The sequence below is a fragment of the Crinia signifera genome, chromosome 3 (assembly GCF_055691185.1).
Source record: "Crinia signifera chromosome 3, ASM5569118v1, whole genome shotgun sequence".
Lineage (NCBI taxonomy): Eukaryota > Metazoa > Chordata > Amphibia > Anura > Myobatrachidae > Crinia > Crinia signifera.
The window spans coordinates 277,675,623-277,698,143 of NC_139219.1; the positions used below are offsets into that span (position 1 = coordinate 277,675,623).

The 22,521-nt window shown below is 43.5% G+C and overlaps 1 protein-coding gene across 1 annotated transcript in view; it reads right to left on the reverse strand.

The window, feature by feature from the left end:
- ANO7 (anoctamin 7) overlaps nucleotides 1–22,521 on the reverse strand; it is a 109,174-nt gene that overhangs the window by 47,550 nt on the left and 39,103 nt on the right. Inside the window, exons 2-4 of the mRNA XM_083178168.1 lie at nucleotides 22,314–22,384; nucleotides 4,908–4,983; nucleotides 3,690–3,799 (exon numbers count right to left, since the gene is read on the reverse strand). Coding sequence (XP_083034294.1) covers nucleotides 3,690–3,799; nucleotides 4,908–4,983; nucleotides 22,314–22,376 — 249 coding nt within the window. The 5' untranslated portion in view covers nucleotides 22,377–22,384. The remainder of the gene's footprint in view (nucleotides 1–3,689; nucleotides 3,800–4,907; nucleotides 4,984–22,313; nucleotides 22,385–22,521) is intronic.

Consider the following 22,521-nt stretch of genomic DNA (forward strand, 5'->3'; position numbering starts at 1 on the left):
TAGTGAACTACACATCCCAGGATGCTTTGCATTAGTTTTGCTATGTGGCCATGCTGAAACTGATGCAGGGCATGCTGGGATGTGTAGTTCATCAACATCTGCAGTGCCGGTGTTGCCCAGCCCTGGCCTAGAGGGCCAGATGCACTAAGCTTGAGAAGTGATAAAATGGAGAGGGATTAACCACCAGCCAAATCAGCTTCTATTTGTCATGTCGCAGGCTGTGTTTGAAAAATAAGAGGTAAAAGGTGATTGGCTGGTGGCTTATCACTCTCCACTCTCCATTTTATCACTTTATCACTCAAGGTTTAGTACATCTCGCCCAATTTGAGAGGGATTTTGTAATGGACCGAATTGAAATCTGAAAGGCCAGGGAGGGTGGGTAGAGCTGTGAAATCTGAAAGAGGAAGTATGCAAATGCAGCTTATATAGGGACTCCTTCCTAAACGTACTCCCCTTTTACCCCTTTCTACCAGAAAACCTGCACTGCAACCAAACTTGATCTACCTAACAAGTCATCTAATCTACTTTCAAACCCAAAAATGTAAATCATGTCAATTCCAGGTGTGCGTGGACAAACAGTCGTCAGATCACTTGTGCACACAGCATGATGTGCCAATATATCGTTTGATAGATCGGCCTTTGGCTATGTTGCACAGCGAATGCAATTTGCAACTGAAGTAAAGGTTTAGGGGATCAAACTATTATTTTTAGTTGGTAGGAAAGCAATAAATCATGTTACTGTACTTTGGCAAAACCAGGGTATGCTGCAGGTGGGGTAGATGTAAAATGCAGAGGAGATTTACATTTGTGAGGGGCATGTCCTAGATTCTGGGAAAGGGAAACTGAAAGGGAAAAAGAGAAAGGTGGTGCAGTGGGCATTACTGTAGGGCACAATGTGGTGCAGAGGGCACTACTGTTTAGGTGTAACGTGGCACAGTGGGTGTTACTAGGTAGTGCATAATTTGACACGGGGCGGGTATTGTGGCAAAGTGGGTATTACTGTGCAGGGTGTAATTTGGTGCAGCGGGCATTACTGTGTGGCATAGCGGGGGGGTTACAGTGTAGCGCATAATGAGACTCAATGAGCATTACTTTGTGGGCATAATGTGGTTTAATGGTGCGTACACACAGGGGCGATTATAGCAAATATCGCTGGAAATATGCCGCTGAGCGACCATATTGCGCGCTCCCGTATTCTGCCCGTAGTGATTGCTGGTCCGATTTACACCACCATCCAGTCAGTCCACCCCTTCTCTGCTGTTTGGACAGCTCAAAAACAAACCCTCCTCACCCACTCGTCTCTCTCAGAGCGCAGGGGGGCCTTTAAAAATCTTTCTATGGGGCTCACAAAGGTCTTGTTACGCCCCTGGGTATAGTGCATACAGGGTGTGGTGTCGGGATCCCGACAGTCATTATCCCAACTGTCCGGACCCAGACAGCATGGTGAGTGCAACTAAGCCCCTTGCGGGCTCGCTATGCTCGCCGCGGGCGTGGTGCAGTCTGCCACGCTGCGGGCACGGTGGCTCGCTACGCGAGCCACCTATTCTATCCTCCCTCTAAGGGGGTCGTGGACCCCCATGAGGGAAAATAGCAGGTGGCTGTCAGGAAGCCGGCTGTCGGTGTTTTGACAGTCGGGATCCTGATGTCGGATGAATGCCTGTCGGGATCCCATCCGGCACCCATGCATACACACTAAACGATGTTACAAAACGATATCATTTAGTGGCCACATCCAGAAGCAAGCAGACTGACTTTATAGGTCAGGATTGAGCTGCAGGTACAGACAACAGATTGGGTCGCTGACTACCCATGGCAGTTTGCATCGTTAACAGTATATAAAGGTATTCAATCCCAGTCAGAAATGACACAACATTCGACAGTTTGCAATTTCTGATCAGCTCAAATTTTGTAACGGCTTCTGCTGGTCAGAATTTCTGGCTATTCAATCATTACCAAATTAGACACGCCTCTTGTTGAAAACGGACCAATTTGCCAGAAGATGGGCGGAATAACTATGACTCCTGCTCTTTTTCTGACTACATAAAAGGAATGTTTTCAGCCTGGTCTAGTCGTACACACAGTACGTACACATTAGATCATATGCATGAAAATATAGTTAATCATAATCATTGTCATTATCGTGCATACAATGTATGCATCTAGGGCAGACCTGGCCAAACTGTGGCCCTCCAGCTGTTCTGAAACTATACATCCCAGTATGCCCTGCCATAGTTTTAGCATTCCCTAATAGCAAATCTGTGGTAAGGCATGATGGCACTTGTAGTTTCCCAACAGCTAGAGGGCCATAGTTTAGCCATGCCTGGTCAAGTGTGTACAGCAGTGGCGGAGGCAGCAAAGAACCCAATTGAGAACTTGCTCTTATTTAAAAAAAAAAAAACCTGGAGACATCCGATGGGAGGAAGCACAAACTGTCTAAATTAGGTTATTCCCTAAAGACAAACCTCTGACATCACAAAACTATATTGAAGGCTAGGTAAAAATATTGCAATGTGAATTGAAGAGGACCCATGTAAATGTAACAGCTTGTGATCTGTAAGGGGTAAATGTAACAGCTTGTGATCTGTAAGGGGTAAATGTAACAGCTTGTGATCTGTAAGGGGAAAATGTAACAGCGTGTGATCCGTAAGGGGTAAATGTTACAGCGTGTGATCCGTAAGGGGTAAATGTAACAGCGGGTCAAATGTAATAGGGTGAGAGTTTCAGAAAGTGAGAGTTTTTGGGAGAGTTTTCCCCTTTTTTTAAAGCGGCAATCAATTGCCATGTAATTGATTGCTGCTTTAAAAAAACATGGGAAAACTCTTCCAAAATCTCTCACTTTCTGAAACTCTCACCCTATTACATTTGGCCCACTGTGTGATCAGTAAGGGGTAAATGAAACAGCGTGTATCCTTATAGAAGCAAAATTGAATCCACATCAAATGGGTTTTAGGACACTTTCGATCTGCATTCGATTCAATGCGCGCTCCCAAGGAAATATCGAATTCAATCCAGTAAATCGAATGTGTACAATGTACCATGAATGTAAATCGAATTAGATATTGAAAATCGATATCTAATGCAAAAGTACAGATCCAATGCCAGATCTAATAGAAAATCGAATCTAACACCGAATTTAAAACAAAACGAAGTGTGTGTACAGTGTACATGTACATCGCTTTACATTGTGTGTTCTGTAAGGGGTAAATGTAACATTGTGTGTTCTGTAAGGGGTAAATGTAACATTGTGTGATCTGTAAGGGGCAAATGTAACATTGTGTGATCTGTAAGGGGTAAATGTAATAGCGTGTGATCTGTAAGGGGTAAAATGTAATAGCGTGTGATCTGTAAGGGGTAAATGTAACATGGTGTGATCTGTAAGGGGTAAATGTAACAGCGTGTGATCTGTAAGGGGTAAACGTAACAGCGTGTGATCTGTAAGGGGTAAATGTAACAGCGTGTGATCAGTAAGGGGTAAATGTAATAGCGTGTGATCTGTAAGGGGTAAATGTAATAGCGTGTGATCTGTAAGGGGTAAATGTAATAGCGTGTGAGCTGCAGCATTCATATCTTTTTCTGTGATGTAGCCGTTAGACCTGGTTTTCACTTTTAACTGATTACTGTTAAAATCTAGAGGCTTAATAGATGAGAACTTGCAGGGATTAATACATTTACCCCAATATAAAACTCACCTCCTCCATGAGAAGCTCACTTATCTTCAGATTTTCAAAGTATTTTAGCCTCATTTCATTTTTATGTTCATCTTGTGTGTGGCTGTTTGTCTCCCAAACCAACACAAAATCTGCGGTAGCATGAAAAATAAAGTGAGCACTCAATGTAGTGATTGGGACCTATAAAGTTTCATTAACTATAGCTACAATATGAAGGTGATAACTAGCAGTGGTGCATCTATAGTGTGTGAGGTGTAGATGGGACAATTGGGTCCGGACAACACAAGCTTCACCCATTCCAAAGTACTCACCTATGCAGACTCTAGCATCCGCTGCATTAACCAAGCAAAAAAAAAAAAAAAATCACTGGAAAAATGGTGTGGTGGACATTTTTCTGGAGGTTTGAACATTGGCAATAGGGGAAATTGCTGGGAAAATGGCAGTAGACTCAGAACAGTGCTAAGCTTAAAAAGTGGTAAAATTGAGAGTGATAAACCAACAGTCAATTAGCTCCTAACTGCCATGTCCCAGGCTGTGTTTGAATTACTGGTTAGTAGTTTATCAACCGGCTTTTACCTATCAGCTCTTACTTGCCATTTCTCAAGCACCGCCTGTGACATGGCAGTTTTTCACTCTCCATTTCTGAAGGTGCGATTTATAGGTGTGATGCACCATTGTGTGCAAGCGGTAGATGAATGATGCCAGTGGTGGTGGTGTTACACCGTTGAATCATGCCTAGATTTATTACCATGCACATTTATAGAAGTGAAGATGTTGCCCAAAGCAACCAGATTCTAGCTATTATGTTCTACAAAGTAGAATTGGATTGGTTGCTATGGGTAAATTCTCTACATCAATAAACACACACTATAGTAAAGATACCCCTTGTGTCTCCAATTCCTCTCTGGGCACGCCAAGGTACACTCCTTGCCCTCAGAGGACAATTGTGATTTACTGTAGGTTTCAGGTTCTTCCCTATAGGACAAGAATGTGGAGCAAATTTACGAAGATGGAATTTCTATTGCACACAGCAACCCAATTGTACTTATTTAGCGCCTTCCAGAAGACAATAGATAGGATCTAATTGGTTGGTATGGGCAAAATCCCACATTCAATTTACCTTGCATCTTAGTAAATTTACCCCAGTGTGTGGTAAATAATAGGATTATATACATAAATCATGAAGAACCGTGTAGAAATACTGGATATTTATATCAATTCTAGGTTTCAATTATTTACCTATCTGGGTTTTGCCATCGCTAAAAAAATTGACTCGGTCTTCCTCTTCCTGGGGTCCACGACTAGTAGACCAAACCTGCTGGACAGATGGAATGTCAGTTATGGCCAAGAAAAAAAAAAATATAATATATGATAGAGTCAAGAAATTGTTACGTCTGGAGGCTAATTGGATTTATAGATTAAATACGGTCTCGCCACATGGATTAAATGAGAGGATCGTGTGGAGCATGTTTACGTAGACTATGTGGTTACAAAATGTGTTACGTTTTCTATCTTTAGTAAATCAATCAACACGTCTATAGATGTTTTCAGTATTTCTAATATGTGCTTAAGCCTTTGATTATCTATTGACACTATAGGAGGGTAACGGTAATGGTTATTCTTGATACCAATTTTTAGCATGTGCTCTGTCTTAATATATGTATTGTTTTAAATGTATTATATAATGCTGCAATGTACAGGTATTCTTGGTGCAGCCTTCACACTGGCTGCCACTCTCCAGTCCTGCAGCCGGACAGTCCGGTTTTTATGGGAATGCATGTAAGCAGGTGAGAGCCGCTGACACGTTCCCTGTGCGACTGGTGCTGGTTGGTTGTTGTGGACGGGGAGGTATGACGCTGTCTCCGGACTGCCCGACGTGCATTCAGGTTGTCATGGTGATGACAGCGACGGGTGTGAGCCGCTGAACAGGGCACGGGGCGTGACGGGGGAGCGTCTGGGCGGCGAGTTGTGGAGAATGGCGCCAAGATGTCCTATTTAAATGGTAAGTGTTTGTATGTGTTTGTATCCTCTTGAAAACAGGGTGTTACCCCGAAACGGCCCGTCGAGGTCTAATAAAGCTACTGATCTATCTGAAAAGCTGCAGTGACGTGTTTGTTCCAGTGATCTATGGAGAAGTGGAACCCTGATTAGATAGATAGATAGATAGATAGAGAACTGTGTTTTCTAAAAGCACATACAGAAATACCTTGTTAGTGGCTAACAGCCACCACCCACCCTCCTCTCAAAAAGGATCTCCTTTTTTCTCAGATTGTAAGCGTGGCCAGAATCTGTAGTGACTGGTCCACTCTTCCCATTGAGTTAGACAAAGTTATCAACAAGTTTCATGAACGTGGGTATGCTTTAAAATCTCTTGAACAATCTAAAGTTCTGGGTTTACAGAGGAATAACTTACTTTGGGCCAGATTCTCTAAGCTTAAAAAGTGATAAAATGGAGAGTGATAAACAGCCAGCCAATCAGCTCTTGTCAGACATTTTTCAAACACAGTCTGTGACATGGCAGGTAGGAGCTGATTGGCTGGCTGTTTATCACTCTCCATTTTATCACTTTTGAAGCTTAGAGAATCTAGCCCTTTAACTGGTCGTAAAAAAGAAAGCTATATTCCCCCTGGTGACTACGTTGGGCACATCAAGCCCAGTATTGCCCGTAGCCACTAGAACTCTCTGGCTGATTTTAGCCTCTGATAAGGATCTTCCTTGTTTCCGCAATACTCGTCCATTGTTCTGTTATAGGCGTGGGAGAAATTTGCGAGACTTCTTGGCACATTCTGACATTAGTGATCATAAAGTTTCCTCGAATGTTTTTGTGAAAAAACCTGGTTGCTATCGGTGCCCAAAGTGTGTGATCTGTGGGTATTTGATCGCTGGTAGCACCTTTAAGCATCCTCATAATTCATCTAAATATAAAATTAAACATGTTTTATCATGTGATTCATGTTTTGTAGTCTATATAATATGCCCATGTGGCTATTATTATGTAGGTAAAACATCCCGCAAATTCAAGGAAAGGATGGCCATGCATATTTCTGCCATTAAGGCAGCATTGCTGGGGAAACAATGCGATCAGCCTGTCGCAGTTCATTTTAAGATGTATGGCCACCAATTATGTTCATTAAAATAACAAATTATTGCTCGTGTACCTGAAAATATCAGGGGAGGTGATCGCAATAAGAAACTGTTGCGCTTAGAGGCTGCTTGGATCCACAGATTAGACACTGTGGCTCCAAAGGGATTAAATGAGCACATAGCTTGGAATTCGTTAATGTAGAAGTGCAGTATTTTGAGGTGTACTATCTGTAGCCTGTAATGTAATATGTGTATTTTCTTGACTGTTGATTTAATGTTATTTTAATTATGTATATAGATGTAATCTGTGTCATTTTTTAAATTGTTTCTGTGCGCCTATGTAGCAGTGCTCAATGGATTGCCAGCGTGCGCTCTCAGCGCCAATCATGACAGGGATGCTGTTGTTGTCATCATTGTGAGTCATAGACAGGTGTTTGCGATCCCGGTGATTGGAGGCGGGTGAGCGGCGAATGCACCATGGGCGTCCTCTACATAAGGTGAGCACACACACACACACACACACACACACACACACACTTAACTATTCTAAGAAAATAAGACACACACACAAACAATCCCCCCCCCCCCCCCCCAACTTGCCGTAAACCAAACGGGTGTGGATCATTTGGTCTACGGCAAGTTGGTCAACACCATTAGGTCGACACAAGCAGGGGCGACAGTCAAAAGGTTGAAATGGGGTTTTTCACTGTTTATTTGAGCAGACATGGACACTAAAACGTAGCACCGCTGCACTCGCCATGCTTCGCGCATGGTGCCTTGCTACGCTCAGCACACTTATTTTATTCTCCCTCCACGTCCTAGTGGATGGTAGGGCTTGAAATCCCGCCTGTGGGCACATGTTGGCTCAAAAGACAGTGAAAAACCACATGTAAACAAATTATCATTTTCCAAAAAACACAAACACCATATGTTATTCATCAAATTAATTTATTGCATGCATAGTATAGGCACTTTTCACAGATTATATTAGGTACACAGTCAATAGATCAACACCAATAGGTCACCATGATTGGGTCTTTTTTTAATGTTTACCATCCAGGGGGACTCCGACTGGGAATAGTACGCAAAAGTGCAATGGTATCCTGCAAGAATGAGCGTGGGGGGGGGGGGGGGGGGGGGGTTTAGAGTCAGATTAGTAGATGGGGAGGGGTATGACAGAGTACAAGGTCAAGGATGGGCCAGAGCAAGGGCGAAGTTGTTGTTGTTGTTTTTTTGCAAAAAGCTGTATCCAGGGTTACAACCTTTAAATTAAAATGTATAGTAGTGGACCTAAAGAGAAATAGGATGGCCATATTGAGGAATTTCTGGATTACAACAAAATGGTGGTGGCTTCATCTCGGTCATTTACAAATATGAGGAACACAGGATATCCAATATGGGTTTACCTTGATGGACTGGTGGCTTTTTTTCAACTTCATCAACTATGTAACTATCTGAACCTATACATACGCCCGATAGCATCAGAGGCCAAACCCCAAAATAGCATGTCACCCATAAACTGAACACCAGGGCTACTTCAGTTCAGCCTCCCAGTAAAAATACAAGCATTGTTCACACAATAGAAACACACCAGGGATTCCAAGGCATTGTATTCTGGCCCTGCAGAATCAAACCATGAGTGGGCCACACAGACATTAATACAAATTACCCGCAGAAGTGTGTCATCACGTAATACGCTCAAACGCCACACCACAGACATAGAAAATGTTGAAGGAATACCAGTAGTATACAACACACCCAAAAAGGCATGAACTACAGGGCTCATATCAACTTGAGACGTGGCCAATTAGAATCATGGTGAGATGTTGATCTTAACCCCTTCCTGACAGAGCCAGTTTTTGCGTTCCTGACAGAGCCCTTTTTTTCAAATCTGACATGTCTCACTTAAGTGGGGATAACTTTTTTTTGCTTTTACTTATCCCAGTGATTTTGAGATTGTTTTTTCGTGACACATTGTACTTCAAATTAGTGGTAAATTTGGGTCGATACAGTCTGTGTTTTTTTGTGAAAAATACCAAAATATCGTGAAAAAATGGAAAATTTAGCGATTTGCAAAATGTTAAATTTTCTGCTTGTGAGACAAATAATCTTACCACTCAAAATAGTGAATAACTAACATAGACCATATGTCTACTTTATGTTGACATCATTATTTCAACTTCCTTTTAATTTTTTGGGACACTAGGAGGCTTACAATATGAATAGCAAATTCTCAAATTTTCAAGAAAATTTCAAACACTGATTTTTTTAGGGACCAGTTCAGTTCTGATGTGACTTTGAGGGACTTGTATGTGAGACACCCCCATAAATGATGCCATTTCAAAAACTGCACCCCTCACAGTATTCAAAACAGCATTTTGGAAGTTTGTTAACCCTTTAGGTGTTTCACAGGAATTAAAACAAAGTGTAGGTGAAATTTCAAAATTTCTTTTTTTTTGCAGATTTGCAATTTTAATACATTTTTCTAAGGAACACAGTACATTTTACTAGAGAAATGTGACTGAAAATTGATTCCCCCAATTCTTTTGTTTTCATAAATATCCTATATGTGGCCCTAGTGTGCACGGTGACCAAACCACAGGCTTCATAATAGAAGGAGCACCTACTTGATTTTGGAGCCTCCTTTTTATGAGATTATTTTTTAGGCACCATGTAGGTTTCTAGGCACCATAAGATGCTAAAAGTTAGGAACCCCCCCACAAGTGACCCCATTTTGCAAACTACACCCCTCAGGGAATTCATCTAGGGGTATAGTGTACATTTCAAACCCCCAGGGGTTTCACCAATTGTGGTACAACTGGGCAGTGAAAATGAAAAATTATTTTTTTTACACAAAAATACAGTTCTGGCTCCAAATTTGTCATTTTCAGAAGGTATGAAGGAGACAAAGCACCCCAAAATCTGTGCCCCAATTTCTCCCGAGTACGGCAATGCCTCACATGTGACCAGAAAATACCAGTTGGGTGCATGGCAGGACTCAGAACGGAAGGAGTGATTTTTGGATTTTGCGGCTCAGATTCTGGTGGAATTTTGGTGGGTGCTATGTCGCATTAGCAAGACCCCCCAAGCACCAATACAGTGGAACCCCCCCACAAGTCACCCCATTTTGAAAACTACACCCCTCAGGGAATTCATCTAGGGGTATAGTGTACATTTCAAACCCCCAGGGGTTTCACCAATTTTGATACAAGTGGGCAGTGAAAATGAAAAATTACATTTTTTTACACAAAAATGCAGTTCTGGCTCAAAATTTTTCATTTTCAGAAGGTATGAAGGAGAAAAAGCACCCCAAAATCTGTGCCCCAATTTCTCCCGAGTACGGAAATGCCTCACATGTGACCAAAAAATACCAGTTGGGTGCATGGCAGGACTCAGAACGGAAGGAGTGATTTTTGGATTTTGCAGCACAGATTTTGGTGGAATGAATGGTGGGTGCTATGTTGCACCAATACAGTGGAACCCCCCCACAAGTCACCCCATTTTGCAAAGTACACCCCTCAGGGAATTCATCTAGGGGTATAGTGTACATTTCAAACCCCCAGGGGTTTCACCAATTTTGATACAAGTGGGCAGTGAAAATGAAAAATTACATTTTTTTACACAAAAATGCAGTTCTGGCTCAAAATTTTTCATTTTCAGAAGGTATGAAGGAGACAAAGCACCCCAAAATCTGTGCCCCAATTTCTCCCGAGTACGGCAATGCCTCACATGTGACCAAAAAATACCATTTGGGTGCATGGCAGGACTCAGAAGGGAAGGAGTGATTTTTGGATTTTGCAGCTCAGATTCTGGTGGAATTTTGGTGGGTGCTATGTCGCATTAGCAAGACCCCCCAAGCACCAATACAGTGGAACCCCCCCACAAGTGACCCCATTTTGCAAACTACACCCCTCAGGGAATTCATCTAGGGGTATAGTGTACATTTCAAACCCCCAGGGGTTTCACCAATTTTGATACAAGTGGGCAGTGAACATGAAAAATTACATTTTTTACACAAAAATGCAGTTCTGGCTCAAAATTTTTCATTTTCAGAAGGTATGAAGGAGAAAAAGCACCCCAAAATCTGTGCCCCAATTTCTCCCGAGTACGGCAATGCCTCACATGTGACCAAAAAATACCAGTTGGGTGCATGGCAGGACTCAAAAGGGAAGGAGTGATTTTTGGATTTTGCAGCTCAGATTCTGGTGGAATTTTGGTGGGTGCTATGTCGCATTAGCAAGACCCCCCAAGCACCAATACAGTGGAACCCCCCCACAAGTGACCCCATTTTGCAAACTACACCCCTCAGGGAATTCATCTAGGGGTATAGTGTACATTTAAAACCCCCAGGGGTTTCACCAATTTTGATACAAGTGGGCAGTGAAAATGAAAAATTACATTTTTTACACAAAAATGCAGTTCTGGCTCAAAATTTTTCATTTTCAGAAGGTATGAAGGAGAAAAAGCACCCCAAAATCTGTGCCCCAATTTCTCCCGAGTACGGCAATGCCTCACATGTGACCAAAAAATACCAGTTGGGTGCATGGCAGGACTCAGAAGGGAAGGAGTGATTTTTGGATTTTGCAGCACAGATTCTGGTGGAATGAATGGTGGGTGCTATGTTGCACCAATACAGTGGAACCCCCCCACAAGTCACCCCATTTTGCAAACTACACCCCTCAGGGAATTCATCTAGGGGTATAGTGTACATTTCAAACCCCCAGGGGTTTCACCAATTTTGATACAAGTGGGCAGTGAAAATGAAAAATTACATTTTTTTACACAAAAATGCAGTTCTGGCTCAAAATTTTTCATTTTCAGAAGGAATGAAGGAGACAAAGCACCCCAAAATCTGTGCCCCAATTTCTCCCGAGTACGGCAATGCCTCATGTGTGACCAAAAAGTGGCAGGACTCAGAAGGGAAGGAGTGATATTTGGATTTTGCAGCACAAATTCTGGTGGAATGATGGTGGGTGCTATGTCGCATTAGCAAGACCCCCAAAGCACCAATACAGTGGAACCCCCCCACAAGTGACCCCATTTTGCAAACTACACCCCTCAGGGAATTCATCTAGGGGTATAGTGTACATTTCAAACCCCCAGGGGTTTCACCAATTTTGATAAAACTGGGCAGTGAACATGAAAAATTACATTTTTTTACACAAAAATGCAGTTCTGGCTCAAAATTTTTCATTTTCACAAGGAATGAAGGAGACAAAGCACCCCAAAATCTGTGCCCCAATTTCTCCCGAGTACGGCAATGCCTCACATGTGACCAAAAAATACCAGTTGGGTGCATGGCAGGACTCAGAAGGGAAGGAGTGATTTTTGGATTTTGCGGCTCAGATTCTGGTGGAATGAATGGTGGGTGCTATGTGGCATTAGCAAGACCCCCGAAGCACGGTGAAATTATGAACCTAATATTCCATAGATGTGTGGTATATTTTAAAACACTCCTTTATACATAGGCCGGGTTTGTCGGGGCAAGTGTCACACTGGAAAATAGTTTGCTTTCTTATTCCCTTTTTATAGCAAACTTTGCACCTTTTTTGTGTCCTGCCCTTTTTTCCAGTGGAGGGGATTTCATCAGGAAAATGCTGCCCTGGTACAATACGGGGGCCAGTACTAGAAGTACTGGGGCCCTCTGCCTGCTGGTTCCCAAATATTAGGCCCTTTATGACTTCCTCTTGAAAGTGCATAAATGTCCCCCTCTGGCCGGTAGAACGGAATAGCACGTAAGCGTTATACAGTGCCATCTGGATGATATACACGGCCACCTTCTTGTACCAGATTTTTGTTTTCCGCAGGGCACTGTACGGCTTCAGTACCTGATCTGAAAGATCCACTCCGCCCATGTACCTATTGTAATCCAGGATACAATTAGGTTTTGAGGTGTGGGTACTGGTACCTCGTACAGGGACGGAGGTGGTACTGTCTCCGTGAATTGTTGTCAGTATAAGGACATCCCTCTTGTCCTTATATTTGACCAACAACATATTTTCGTTGCATATTCCCCTGCTTTCACCCCTTCTCATTACTTGGGCAATGTGCGTTTTTGGGAGGCCTCTTTGGTTCTTGCGCACAGTACCGCAAGCTGCTGTACCTCTTGAACCAAGGGCCTTAAACAGGGGGATGCTGGTGTAAAAGTTATCCACATAGAGGTGATAACCTTTATCCAGGAAGGGGTGCACTAAATCCCAGACAATTTTCCCACTAACACCTACGAGGGAGGGGGGGCATTCTGGCGGTTGAATTCTTGAATCCTTCCCTTCATAAACCCTAAACCTGTGGGTGTACCCTGAGGTGCTTTCACACAGTTTATACATTTTTATGCCATACCTTGCCCTCTTACTGGGAAGGTACTGGCGGAATTTAACCCTTCCTTTAAAATGTATAAGGGACTCGTCGATACAAATAAATTTTTCAGGGATGTACAGATGGAGCTGGCCTTATTATTGCTGGCGGAGCGCCAGGACCGTGTCCCTGGCGATCCGCCAGCAATCTGGCGCTCTGGCTGAATGAGACGCTCGTGCGTCTCCCACGCACGAGCGTCTCAATAGCCGGGCGGCGAGGCGGCGCGGCGGGTGCAGTCCTGCCCGTCTCCAGCTTCAGGGAGACGGGCAGGGCTGCGGGGGGCTGCGGGGGGGCGGTGTGGACCGGCGGGGACCCGGGGAAGCCGGCGGGGACCCGGGGAAAGGCACCGTCGGAACGGGACGCGCGTGCACCTCGTGCACGCGCGTCCCCTTCCGACATACAGATGGCGAGGGGCGGGGGATGGCGGGTGGCGAGTCCTCCGCCATCCCCAGCAACGACAAGCCCGGCGCTATCTGTACACCTCTTCAAATTTGGCACTGAAATGATCAATGACCGGCCTGACTTTGAATAGCCGGTCAAAGGTGGGATCATCTCTGGGTGGGCACTGTGCATTATCGGTGTAATGTATAAATTTAAGAATTGTCTCAAATCGAGTCCGGGGCATGGCCATACGGTAAAATGGAGTACTGTACAGAACATCTGTACTCATTGCCTAATTTCTGGCTTTTTTACTATGCCCATATGAAACACCAGACCCCAAAACGTCATCATCTCTACTGCATCTACAGGGGTCCACCTAGCAAATGATGACGTGGGGTTTTGAGCAATAAACTGCTGGGCATATAAATTAGTTTGGTCCACCATTAAATTTATAAAATCATCAGAGAAAAATAATTTGAAAAAGTCAATTTCTCTGAGACCTGTGGAATCAAATTGGATTCCTGGCATGGCCAAAAACTCAGGAACCTGGGGCTCAAAATTGTCTGGTGGTGGGGTCCATACTAGATCAATTATTGGGGGGGGAATCTCAGCTGATCTACGGGGGCGTCTTTGAGGGGGTCCCTCATCACCAGAGGAGGAAGAGGAGCTTAAGACGAATCCTTCAAATTCCCCGCTTGCATCACTGCCTGTGTCAGAGTCAGAGGCAAGCATGGCATATGCCTCCTCCACTGAATACATTCTCCTGGATGACTGGGAGGACATTTGGGAGGACATTTGGGATGCCATTTTTATTTTTGTGTTACTGGTAGTGAAATGTTTCAACACGTGTATAGTGTAGGGGGGGTACAAACTTTATTTCAACCCGGGGGGTATGTAGTGTGTATGTAGTGCAGAAAAAAAAAATACTTTATACCAATAAAAAAAAAAAAAAATGAAGGGGTTAAAAATAAAAAATTGAAGGGGTTAAAAAAAAAAAAAGGTCCTGCGCCAAAAATTGAGCACAGATGTTGGTCAGTAACGTCTGTCACTGAACAGCGCTCAAAGGCAACAGGAATCTGATCAAAAAAAAAAAAAACATAGATCAACCCTGTGCCGAAAAAGCTGATCAGTGATGTACGTCACTGATCGGCGCACAGTGGCCACAGGACACCCACAAAATCAGTGTGTGTAAAAAAAAAATTAAAAAAAGACCCCACAGCACTCACAAAAAAAAAAAAAAGGTGATCAGTGATGCGACACTGATTACCAGTGAGGGACAGCAGGTGCACAACCTTTGGTGCAACTGACAGTGCAACTGGCAGCAACTGACAGGTATATATATAAAAAAAAAAACTCTGCGCCCCCAAAAAGTTGCTGATCAGCACAGATATACTGATCAGCACAAAAGGGGGGGTAGCAGACACAAAATATACACTCTCTATCACTCTCTGTCACTATCTCTCTATCTCTCACTATCTCTCACTATCTATCACTCTAGGACACTGCAGCAGCAGCAGCACTGACAGTTATATGTATAAAAAAAAACTGCACCCCCAAAAAGGGGGGGTAGCAGACACAAAATATACACTCTCTATCACTCTCTGTCACTATATCTCTCTATCTCTCTATCTCTCACTATCTATCACTATCTATCACTATCTATCACTATCTATCACTCTATGACACTGCAGCAGCAGCACTGACAGTTATATATATATATATAAAATAAAACCCCTGCACCCCCAAAAAGGGGGGGTAGCAGACACAAATCTCTCTATCTCTCTACCTCTCACTATCTATCACTATCTATCACTATCTATCACTGTATGACACTGCAGCAGCAGCACTGACAGTTATTTATATATAGAAAACCCCTGCACCCCCAAAAAGGGGGGGTAGCAGACACAAAATATAGCTCTCTCTGTCACTATCTCTCTATCTCTCTCTATCTCTCTCTATCTCTCTCTATCTCTCTCTCTATCACACTGCAGCAGCAGCAGGAAGTCTCAGGAAGTCAGATCCAGGAAGCGTCCAGCACGCTACAAGCAGTGATAAGGTGATCAGGTAAGGTATTTGCAAGGATCAGGTAAGTATGAGCAAGGATCAGGTCGGTATTCACGGCAGGCAGGCACGGTGACCGTTCTGCACGCTATTCCAGACCGGAATGGCGTCTGCAGCGCAGTCACCGTCAGTTTAAATGTCACGCCTTGGCTGTGATTGGTCCGTGGGTCCCACGGACCAATCACAGCCTTGGGGGCAGGTGGGGTGAGGGTGGGGTGAGGTGTCATCGTCACCGATGACCCCCTCATGCCCCCTGACGCCCGGCGGTGATTGACACCTGTGTTACCGAGCGTCTGATTCGCTGGTAACACAGGAAAACGCTGTGAATGGCTGTTCACACTGAACAGCCAATCACAGCGATCGCCGACGGGGGGGCGGCATCGCAGCCCCCCCTGGGCATGCAGGGACATGTCTGCTGTCAGGGACAGCAGACATCGTCCCTCTGTCACTGCGTCTCGAGACGCAGTGACAGTTTAAACTCATGACGTACATTTATGCCATGTGTCGGGAAGTACCTCCCGGCCATGACGTAAATGTACGTCAAATGTCGGGAAGGGGTTAAAGTAGAAATGTTTTCAACTGAAAGGACAGCTTCATTTTTTTTTCACTGCAATCATTAAAACATGCACTAGATGAGCATCCAAAAATGCTTAGGTCTTGTACTACTGCACCTTTTTTTACCTTACAGCACACTTGAGAGGCATTCATACTGCACATTCCAGTCTTTGGATTCATCTCCACAAACTCCACCTACAATTATGTTTGCAGTTAGGGGAAAAGGTTAGGTGTACTGTGGAAAAGTATAAGCCCTACATTCCCAACAAAATTAATCAGATTTTTTTTTTTTTTTAAAGTGCTTGGTTGCTAATCTCCTACTATTTAGCCTAATATTTTCTTAAATTGATCATGGTAGACTTCTGGCTCTGGCGCTGGAGAAAGCAGCAGCAGCCAGAGCTACGTGGCCACCCCAGCCGTCAGCTACTCACCACGGGCACATACCCCCTCCATATGGAGAGAAATCTGGCGCACCCACCGCAGACGAGCTCCCAATGCACTGCTCATCCTCCCGGCCAAAATCCAAGATGGGGGCCGCAGGAGCTTCAGCTTCACACTCACAGCCGCAGCAGGAGGACAAAACAGAAAGGTGTAGAGGCCCTGAACATACAGCCCTGCCTTCCCCAGCAGCAGCCTAATAATGAAAGGCCAGACAATAGCCACACAAAATATACCACCCCATACATATGGGACACCCTCCTCCCTCACTCACTCCAACAGTAACACCCCCACTGGCCTCCACACATGTCCATGAGGGCCCTATTACATATTCTGAGATATTGAAGCCTGTGTGACTTGCACTAAGCCCCATCATGGAGGCTCATGCAAATAAGGTCACTCAGGCCGTCCATGATATTAAATCTCAGATCAAACAGCGGTCCATGTGAGTCCAGACCACCGAACAGCATGTGGGAGACATGTTCCTAGATGTCACTGATTTAAAGGCACAGTCTGCATGCCTTCAAAAACCCCAATAATCAAATGCAATCCAAATTAGACGACCTTGAAAATCATTCCCGCATGTACAATCTCAGGATTGTGGGATTGCCAGAATCACTTAAAAAAGGTCCTGCCCTTTTCACCTTTATCCAGATGACACATCCCAATTTAGTTGGGGTCACCACGGACTTTACCAGCATGGTAGTCGAACGGGCACACAGGATAGGACATTTTTCAATGCCTCAATTACATCCATAAGGACCTTTGGTCAGCATCCCACCGACATGGAACACTGGGCAGACTTCTCGGTCAGGCGCCATATTTTTTGCTGTGATGAATTGCACCTGAACGAGGAGGGGCCCGCTGTGCTGGGGGGGGGGGGGGTGAAGGATGGTTGGAGGAGATTTTAAACTAGGCGACGGGGGGGGGGGGGGGGGGGAGGGTTGGGGGTAGCAAGACATAGGACCGGCAGTGAGAGAAGTCGGATTAGGTCCAAGAATCATCTGGGGGAAGGAGAATGGGTGGGGGGGGGGGGGGGGGGGGGACAGAGACACGGGTGTTGTCCTGGCAAAGAACATGGGTAAAATGGGGGGGTAACTCCCAGGGTGCATCAGGAATGTCATGTATTAACAGTCATGTTACTCCATTACAGTTCTTAGGTACAAATGACCTTAGTATACAGGAAGGAGTGAAGGACAGAGGAAGAATTTCCAAAAATGTAAATAGGTCAGGCAGTGGGCATGGTGGGGAGGGCAGTAGAGAGTCTATTGAGGGGGAGGCGGGAACAAGGAAGTTAGTAAAGAATACAAATGAGTCTAGGGGAGAAATTAAACATAATGTTAGGGACGTAACTAAAAATAAACATAAATTAAAATGCTTATTGGCTAATGCAAGAAGCTTAGCGGGTAAAATCGGGGAGCTAGAAACTGTGGTCAGTAGGAACGATTACGACATCATTGGTATCACAGACACATGGTGTAATGAGTCGCACGACTGAGCATGAAGGGATATGAACACACTATACAACAGTGGATAATCGATTATAACAACCTAGGGTGAACTAGATGGATGCAAGTCTTTTTTATAGCCTTACCTACTATGCAACTATGTAACATCACCTGAAATGACTCCAGACTATTTAGCTTATAAGATTACTCTGCAGAGGTGGCTATAGCATGTAAAGAATTTACCCCCCTTTGTTCCCATCTGGCGAAATGCAACAAAAAAAAATTGCCCTACTTTACCCGGCCCGCCTTAGTCTTTTCTCAGGATCCTCCTTCAAAGACTTTTCAACAGTCTCCAATGCTGAAGCATTCTTGACGGAAGAGGATGCCACATGTTCCTTCCCATCTTTGTTCACACAGGACCCCGCAAACTAAGACTTCCTCCCTCTTTGCTAATATGCAATCATAAACTTCACCATTTGCTCACCAAACTGATCACCACCCTCGACCTTCATTGGTGGGGCCATTGCTCTAATCCAACTTAGGTGACACGTAAGTGATGCTACACCAGTTGTGTTCCGGTGGGGAAAAAAAATTATCCTCTTTAGCGGGTTTGCATAAGTTACATTTATTAAAACTAATGCTACTTTAGCACTTCATTCTGGCATGCTTTATTAGGTTACCGTAGGGTAGGCCTGGGCTAGTTGTCTGGTTTTCCATGCAAGTCACTGCAGGCAAAAGACTGCAGCACTGCAGGAGACTCAAATTCCTCAACATAGCATACATTGCTCCTGTGCAGCGGGCCCATTTTGTCCCTAGTGACACAGGCTGCTGCTATAAATGCCTCCTACTTTCACAACTTTTGGGAGTGCGGGAGGATTGGATTGTTCTGGAACAAGCTGGTTCAAAATGTGAGCACTGTTTATACAGTACACTACGATTAGGACATCATTGGTAAATAGACTAAATATAGTATAAATGGCACTATAATGGAAACTACTGAGGAAGAGAGGGATCTAGGTGTCACTATTTCAGGGGACTTAAGGCAGGTAGGCAATGTAACAAAGCAATGAAGAAGGCAAGTCAGATGCTTGGTTGCATAGGGAGAGGTATCAGCAGTAGGAAGAAAGAAGTAATAATGCCACTGTATAGGTCATTGGTACGACCTCATCTAGAGTATTGTGTTCAGTTCTGGAGGCCATATCTCCAGAAGGATATAAATACATTAGAGACTGTACAAAGAAGGGCAACTAAAATGGTGCATGGCCTACATCACAAAATGTACCAGGAAAGACTAAAAGATCTTAATATGTATACTTTAGAGCAGAGAAGGGAAAGGGGGGACATGATAGAAACTTTCAAATATATCAAGGGTTTTAACAAGGTACAGGTGGGAGACATTCTTCACAGGAAGAGGAGCAGCAGAACACGAGGACATGCACTGAAACTAGAGAGAGGAAGATTCAGGGGAAATTTGAGGAAGAATTACTTCACAGAAAGAGTAGTAGATAAGTGGAATAGCCTCCCATCAGAGGTGGTAGAGGCAAATACAGTAGTACAATTTAAACATGCTTGGGATAGGCATATTGATATCCTTACAAAAAAATAAGGATCAAATATGGTTTGAGGTAACATGTTTAAAAAAGGGGCAGACTAGATGGGCCAAGTGGTTCTTATCTGCCGTCAAATTCTATGTTTCTATTACAAAAGAACCCTGCTGCATGTTTATTTCTACTCTTTAATGTTTGGGACCTGGGCCCGAAAAAGTCACAGATCATCCCAGTGTTAACGGTTTTCCCAACTGCTGCTAACAAAAAAAAAAAAAAATCCTTACCCACTGAATAGCGAGAAGTACACCTACTATAGCCGAACTGAAAGGTGCTCCTCGATTTTATAAAAAATGGGAACTCTACATTTTGAGTTTAGACCAATCCACCCAAGTCCAGATACAATGGATCTTCAAATCCACTACGTGGTTCTTGCTAAAACAGATTGGTGGTTAGCGATTACCTACATTTCCCTCTATACCCTACTATGCTAGGCTGTATTATTGGGACTTAATTTCCTATGTCTGCAATATGTGGAAATTTGTCTCTTCCCTCTCCCCCCCCCTTCCCCAAACATTGATTCATGAAAAAATTTAATAAAAAAAAAAAAAAAAAGTAAGTATGATAGACATGAAATGCTTATGTATAAAAATAATAAAATCCAATGTTGGAATCAATGGGCAGTATTCAATGAGGCCAATTCACCATGTTTCATGTTGAATTTGTGCTATTTTCACTTTGGAAGGTGATTTTTTGTGTCAGAAAGTGAATCACCCTATTCAACGTGCACTTTTCACCATCTGCGAACAGTGAATGACGGACAATTCGCCGTCTGACAGTCTCCGCAATTCGCTGTGGTTTTTCAATGGGATTCGCCGTGAGTGTATTCAATGAGAAGATGGCGAATTGCTTTCTAAGTGATTTTCGTAATGTGTCACTGTGTAGCAATCGCCATCTTTTTATGGTGAAGTGTAATGTGAACTTTAAAAATAAAGGGTTTTTTTTTAAATTTGGTGTAAAAAAAAAAAAAAAAAAGGAATTTTATTATGTGAAGGGACATGCTATTTTTATTCATATGCTTACAGCACATGAATATATATATAATTTTTTATTTTTTATTTATTTATTTTTTTACACATAACAGCCAGCAGGGGGCCGGGAGCTGCTCATTAGATATTCATATTGTCACTGCTCCCGAACATTACATATCCACGATCGGGAGCAGTGCTAGCGGCTCCCTACCAGGTCCCCTGCTGGCTCTACCGGGGGCAGCTTGTGCTGCCTGGGTCTCAGGGAGCCCTTTCCTCTCCCCCCCCCCCCCCAACATACATTCTGGGGCAGGCAGGGAGACTACTTCCATCTCCCTGCCTGCTGCTGTCCCCTGGCTCACTGCAGCAGGGGTTAAGATTCGCCGTCAGGGGCAGCAAGCCCCTGCGGCATTGAATACTGGGACAGGGAGGGCTGGCAGTGAAAGCTCCAGCCCTCCGGAACATGGCGACAGTGCAGCAAATCCTAAACAAGATTAGCTGTACAAGCCGAATTTAGTCATTGAATACTGCCCAATGAGTCATCTTTATGGTGTCTCATTAGTAATTTACACTTAAATCTCCCAGGATATTTAAATTGTGGAAACGAATAGGTCTGGGAAGTTTATTTTTTGTTTGTTTGTTTTTAAACTCCCAAAGATCAATTATAAAGAAAAGGCCAATCAATAAAGCATTGCCAAAGTTTTTAGTTTAGGTAAAAAAAGTGAATAACTTAAATAAAGTTGCTTAAAACAATAAAGAAGTTGGCAGAGTGTCCACAATCACTATACAGTTAAGTTGAGTGTATACTCATGCCAACACCCTTAGGGGTGTGAGCTCAGTTAACCGGATCCTCCCACGTAGTGTATAAGCACAGCACCAGAAACCCTACGAGTATTGTCCATAGATGGAATCAAAAATAGAACAAAATTGCTTATCAGATGTACGTACTAAGAGTCTTCCATAGGTCATTTATAGCAATAAACTTAAAATGGTATAAACCAGGGGTAGCCAATTCCAGTCCTTGAGAGCTACCAACAGTTCATGTTTTCCAGAATCACAAGTGAAGTATTTAGCTCCACCTGTGGATCTTTTAAAATGTGTCAGTCAGTAATGCGTGTGCCTGCGAGGTGAGCTGGAAAACGCAAACTGTTGGTAGCTCTCGAGGACTGGAGTTGGCTACCCCTGGTATAAAACGGTTGATGACAATCAAAATTGGAATGTCACATCCAATAAGTGGATCTAAATTCAAAAAGGTAAATTTTAGATGATGTCAACATGCCCAGCCCTCCAAGCAAATGCTATCATCCAAGTGCAGTACAAACATAGCTAGGCTTATCTTACCCACATGCGCAAACATCACAGAAGGGTTTTTTTGTGCACCAGACTGCAACTATTAATAACTGCACGCTCAAAAGTCAATTATATATACTAATAGGAAATGGTGGAATGTCCTTGCTGTATGGGCCATGGCCTTGTTGTATGGGAGCGTAAGCTGTGTCACTTCCTTATTGTTCGTCAAACGGGGGGCAGTCACATCACTTCCCAGGTTCTAAACAGAGAGTGGTTGTGTGCCTACAGAACAGCAGTTAACACAGACAAAACATTTCTCCCACAGCACAATGTAAATTTAAGGTGTTATGTACACGGTGATGACGAGACAGATTAGTTTACCACACTAGACTACTTGACTTTGTATAGACAGAGGGATACAACTAACCTGAAAACCATCCCATTCATTATGTGGTTACTTACCCCAGCATCTCTTATATTATCAAGAAGGCAGCCATCATCTTCTGATCCCTTCTCTTTGCTCATTGTGACACCTATATAAAAAAAAAAAAAAAAAAACACACACAATACAAATGTGTCATATTAATGTAATATACAGTAGTAAGCTATATAAATAATATGAACCTAAACTATAATTCAGGCACATTAGAAAAACCTAAAAGTGTGCATT